The sequence below is a fragment of the Bos javanicus genome, chromosome 16 (assembly GCF_032452875.1).
Source record: "Bos javanicus breed banteng chromosome 16, ARS-OSU_banteng_1.0, whole genome shotgun sequence".
In the NCBI taxonomy this organism is placed as follows: Eukaryota; Metazoa; Chordata; class Mammalia; order Artiodactyla; family Bovidae; genus Bos; species Bos javanicus.
Window position 1 is genome coordinate 27,200,068 of NC_083883.1, and position 6,000 is coordinate 27,206,067.

At 47.7% G+C, this 6,000-nt stretch overlaps 1 protein-coding gene across 9 annotated transcripts in view; it reads left to right on the plus strand.

The window, feature by feature from the left end:
* DISP1 (dispatched RND transporter family member 1) overlaps positions 1-5,280 on the plus strand; it is a 222,014-nt gene extending 216,734 nt beyond the window's left edge. For all 9 annotated transcript variants that reach the window (XM_061382281.1, XM_061382284.1, XM_061382286.1 and 6 more), the window contains one exon: positions 1,648-5,280. In XM_061382281.1, coding sequence (XP_061238265.1) covers positions 1,648-5,259 — 3,612 coding nt within the window. In that variant the 3' untranslated portion in view covers positions 5,260-5,280. The remainder of the gene's footprint in view (positions 1-1,647) is intronic.
* The last annotated feature ends 720 nt before the right edge of the window (positions 5,281-6,000 follow it).

Sequence of the window (6,000 nt, forward strand, 5' to 3'; positions counted from 1 at the left end):
TACATGCAGGTCGGAGAACTTCAGCAGTTCCCAGTATGTGGCCAATCTCCTTTCATCTACACTTTGCCCCTTACAGGATAAGTCCCAGTAAAGTATGCTGATCGCCAGGGCTTAGGGTGTTACAAGTAACTTAGTTCTTGGATAAGTCTGAGTTCTAAAGATGACTTGTCCCAGCGTCTCTACTTTGAGAAAATATTTTAGCACATGATTGATAAAATGGCAACCCACTCCAGTATTCTTACCAGGAAAATCCCAAGGACAGAGGAGCCTGGTGGGTTACAGTCCATGGGGTCGCAGAGAGTCGGATATGACTGAGCACGCACACACACACTTTAAAAAAAAGGGAAAGGGTGGTTTTAGTCTCATTAGGAAAAAAATACTGAAGCCCTTCTTGAACTTTGGAGTTTCTTCCCTGGAACAACCTTTGGTAGGTAGAGATGAGGAAAGTGATAGGGGTGGGTCGTCTTTAGCCCTGGCGCTTCCAGAGAAGTCTCCGACAGGCTCTAGAGCAGGAGGGTATTTCTTACTCTCAGCCTCAGGGTAGAGGGGCCATTCATGTACTTTGTAGTTTTTAAAGCAATAGGATTGTGCAGGCTTCACTCTAACCTTACCAATGCCACCTTTGGCATTGGAACAGATTTCAATTTTCTATAAGAACAGCCATAAGAAGAAAAGCCTTCTCCAAGAATAGTGTTCCAAATGAAATACTGTCCACATTAAATCCAGAATTGTTACTTACTAATATGCAGCAGACCTCTGTTTACCACACAGAAATTTCCCCAAAGAGGGAGGGGTGGTTAGCCAACTTGAATAAACTTTGAAGGCTGTGGAAGAAATAAATTCCCACTTAAGTATTTTATTACCTGTATATGTTTATTTAAAATCATACATATATCATTTTAATTTAGGAACATTTCCCCTTTCTACTTATGTATCAGGAAACCATTTTATTCCAGGTTTTTCATGTATCTTTAGCATCTGCTTCTGATATTATTACCAGGATCACTTTTTGAGGTTCACTGACAGTTTTCTAGAGAATATCATCTTTGCCTCCACCTAAGATGATGGAAATATAGTACCTCTGTCACCAAATATTTCATACTGATCACCAGAAATTTTAGGTAAAGCCACAAATTCATTTCATGTATCAATTGGGCAATTGTTCTCTTAATTAATCCAGTAGGTGTTCATACATATGCTTCACAGCCTATCCATTTAATTGCTTTTTAAAGTGACTTTGAAAGGGCTTGTTTACCAAAGAGGTGTTAATTTTATCTCCTTTTTGAAACCAAACTGGCATTGATTGAAATTGTTTCACACTTGGATGTCATCCCCAAATAGTAGTTTACTGTTCAAAATGAAGTGACCTAGCAGGAAAGTCTGATGTGCTGCAGTCCATGGGGTCACCAAGAGTCAGACTGAGCAACGGAACAACAAAGCCTTCTGTATCCGGAGAAAGCAGACTGGGGACAGGGGTGGGGTGGGGTGGGGTGGGGGAGGGAGTCTCACCTTGTAGTCAAACTGACACGTCCAGAGGATGATTCTGTAACTCCGGTAACTTTCCTGCCCCTCAAGGCCGCCGTCCTTCAGACCTTTGCATGAACCGATTTTAAACGGCAGTCCTTCCGCCTGTCTCTGTCTCCGCAGATCCGATCGCACCCGCAGTTTGGCGATCTCTGCCAGAGGACCACGGCTGCTTCCTGCTGCCCCAGCTGGACGCTGGGGAACTACATCGCTATTCTGAACAACAGATCATCCTGCCAGAAAATCGTGGAGCGCGACGTCTCTCATACCTTGAAGCTTCTCCGGACCTGCGCCAAACACTACCAGAACGGCACCCTGGAGCCAGACTGCTGGGACATGGCGGCCCGGAGGAAGGACCAGCTCAAGTGCACCAATGTGCCGCGGAAATGCACCAAGTACAACGCCGTGTACCAGATCCTCCACTACTTGGTGGACAAGGACTTCATGGCCCCGAAGACAGCCGATTACACACCCGCTCTGAAGTACAGCATGCTCTTTTCGCCCACCGAGAAAGGCGAGAGCATGATGAACATCTACCTGGACAACTTCGAAAACTGGAACGCATCCGACGGCGTCACCACTGTCACCGGCATTGAGTTTGGTATCAAGCACAGCTTGTTTCAGGATTATCTTCTGATGGATACGGTGTATCCCGCCATCGCCATGGTGATCGTCCTTTTAGTCATGTGCATCTATACCAGGTCCATGTTCATCACCCTGATGACGATGTTTGCCATCATCAGTTCTTTGATCGTGTCCTATTTTCTCTACCGCGTGGTGTTTAACTTTGAATTTTTCCCTTTTATGAACCTCACCGCGCTCATTATTCTGGTGGGCATTGGAGCAGACGATGCTTTTGTCCTATGTGACGTCTGGAACTACACCAAATTTGACAAGCCTCATGCGGAAACATCAGAAACAGTGAGCATCACGCTGCAGCACGCTGCCCTGTCCATGTTCGTCACCAGTTTTACCACGGCAGCTGCCTTTTACGCCAACTACGTGAGCAACATCACAGCCATCAGATGCTTCGGGGTTTATGCGGGGACAGCCATCCTCGTCAATTACGTGCTGATGGTCACGTGGCTTCCGGCGGTGGTTGTCCTGCACGAGCGGTACCTGCTTAATATCTTCAGCTGTTTCAAGAAGCCCCAGCAGCAGATTTACGACAACAAAAGCTGCTGGACGGTGGCCTGTCAGAAGTGCCACAAAGTCCTTTTTGCCATTTCAGAAGCATCTCGAATTTTTTTTGAAAAAGTCCTGCCGTGCATTGTTATTAAGTTTCGCTACCTCTGGCTATTCTGGTTCCTGGCCTTAACGGTGGGCGGGGCCTACATCGTCTGCATAAACCCAAAGATGAAGCTGCCCTCCTTGGAGCTGTCCGAGTTTCAGGTGTTTAGGTCGTCCCATCCTTTCGAACGTTACGACGCCGAGTACAAAAAGCTGTTCATGTTCGAGCGCGTCCACCACGGAGAGGAGCTCCACATGCCCATCACGGTCATCTGGGGTGTATCCCCAGAGGACAACGGCAACCCCCTAAACCCTAAGAGCAAAGGGAAGCTGACCTTGGACAGCGCCTTCAACATCGCCAGTCCGGCTTCGCAGGTCTGGATTTTGCACTTCTGTCAAAAACTGAGAAATCAGACCTTCTTTTACCAGACCGACGAACAGGACTTCACCAGCTGCTTCATCGAGACCTTTAAGCAGTGGATGGAAAACCAGGACTGCGATGAGCCTGCCCTGTACCCATGCTGCAGCCACTGGAGCTTCCCCTACAAGCAGGAGATTTTCGAACTGTGCATCAAGAGAGCCATCATGGAGCTGGAGAGGAGCACAGGCTACCACTTAGATAGCAAGACCCCAGGGCCGAGGTTTGACATCAATGACACCATCAGGGCAGTTGTGTTAGAGTTCCAGAGTACCTACCTCTTCACCCTGGCTTATGAAAAGATGCATCAGTTTTATAAAGAGGTGGACTCATGGATTTCCAATGAGCTGAGTTCTGCCCCTGAGGGCCTCAGCCACGGCTGGTTTGTCAGCAATCTGGAGTTCTACGACCTCCAGGACAGCCTCTCCGATGGCACCCTCATTGCCATGGGGCTGTCCGTGGCCGTGGCCTTCAGCGTGATGCTGCTGACCACTTGGAACATCATCATAAGCCTTTACGCCATCATTTCGATTGCCGGAACTATATTTGTCACCGTGGGTTCTCTCGTCCTGCTGGGCTGGGAGCTGAATGTTTTGGAGTCAGTCACCATTTCGGTGGCTGTGGGCCTATCTGTAGACTTTGCTGTCCATTATGGGGTGGCTTATCGCTTGGCCCCAGATGCTGACCGAGAAGGGAAGGTGATCTTCTCTCTGAGTCGCATGGGCTCTGCCATCGCCATGGCTGCGCTGACCACCTTCGTGGCAGGGGCCATGATGATGCCCTCTACGGTTCTGGCTTACACTCAGCTGGGCACCTTCATGATGCTCATCATGTGTATTAGCTGGGCTTTTGCCACCTTCTTTTTCCAATGCATGTGCCGGTGCCTTGGGCCGCAGGGGACCTGCGGTCAGATCCCTTTACCTAAAAAACTCCAGTGCAGTGCCTTCTCCCACGCCTTGTCTGCAAGTCCTGGTGACAAGGGACCAAGCAAGACACACACCCTGAATGCTTATCATTTAGATCCCAGGGGCCAGACATCAGAAATGGAACACGAGTTTTATGAATTGGAACCTCTGGCAGCCCACAGCTGCACAGCCTCTGAGAAGACCACTTATGAAGAGACCCACATCTGCTCTGAATTTTTTAGCAGCCAGGCAAGGCACTTAGGGCTGCCTGTCCACGCAGCTTACAACAGTGAACTTAACAAAAGCACCAAAAATGAAACGAGCCCTGCCTTGTTGCAGGCCTCTCTTGAACAGCACACCATGTGTCACTTCTTCTCTCTGAATCAGAGATGCAGCTGCCCAAATGCCTACAAACATTTGAAATATGGCCCGCCCTCTTGCCAGCAGATGGGCGACTGTTTGTGCCGCCAGTGTGCTCCCACTGCCGGCAGCTTTGTGCACGTCCAGAACAGCCTGGCGCCTCTGAAGGCAGCACACCAAGCCCCTGAGGGCTTCGTGCATCCAGCCCCACACATCCACCCCTGTCCTGGCCTACAGTGCAGGGCAAAACCGCCTGGAGCCCAGAATGCTCTGCCCAGGAGTTTCTTCCTCCACCCAGTGCAGCACATTCAGGCCCAAGAAAAAATCACTAAGACCAGTGTACACAGTCTTCAGAGCCTCGAAGAGCATCTTCCAAAGACGGTAGAGCCATCATCTTTGGTCTGCAGAAGCGCTGGAGCCTTACACAAAGCCTGCTGTGGTCCTGAGACTCACCCAAGGGGAATCTGTAAAAACAGAGACCTTGGGACCACAGAGGGCAGTGGCGGGGCCACCGCCAAGGACTCCGTTTCAGTGAGTCAGACCAACAAGGCAGAAAGGCAGGTGGAGCCGAGCCCATCACAGACTGATGTCATTGTGAGCTCAGAACATTTAAATCAGAATGAACCCAAATTTCTATTTAACCATTTAATAGGGGAGGCCAGTTATAGGTCCTGCCCAAACAATCCGCAGAGCTGTGGCAGAATTGTGAGAGTTAAGTGCAGTTCTGTGGACTGTCAAATACCAAACATTGAAGCCAACGTGCCTGCTGTATTAACACCCTCGGAACTTTCTGGCGAAAGTTTGTTAATAAAAACACTTTAATAAATATAGTATTAAACCAGTGCCTCAGTCCTTCCTTTGAAATAGAAGTAAAAATCTGGAAGTTTAGAAACAGTCCCAAAATACAGGAACAAGCAAGTTTCACTTTGTTAAAAATCATGAAGATTCCATATGAACAATCAACAAACTCACAGTATCTAATGAGTGTTAAGAGGGTTAGCTGTTTGGGGTTTTATATTTTCAAAAAGCACAGTTGTTTTTTGACATTTATACTCAACTTGAACAGTTATTGCCTCTTTCTCTACCCTCTTATGGCAGTGAGTCAAAGATTTAGGGTCTGAATTATCTAGAACTTTCCTTTCTCCCTGGCAGTTGTATTTACCTGATAACCCTTATTCTGGTGCCTTTGGTTGTCAGTAGTTAGGGCTTTTGATGACTTAAGATAAATACTGATTTTTAAGAAAGCTACTTCAGTTAGGATCCAGGAACTAAACAACTTTAAAATTTCTAATTTTGATGAGACCTCATTCAGAAATGAACTGCCAAGCATTTAAATAGTGCCTTCCACCTGTCCGCATGGGTAGACTGTCCATAAAGCCAATGAACCATTTATATCCAAACTGGTGTCTTTCTTTCCACATTAGCCAAAATGTACAGTCATTCCATGGTTACACCTGTTCACTCAGGAGTCATGGGCATCAACTTGGGTCTGGCGACAATGATGTTAGGGCCACAGAAGGAAGAGCACAGATGTAGAGAGGTGATCCCCTGAAATGATAAGTT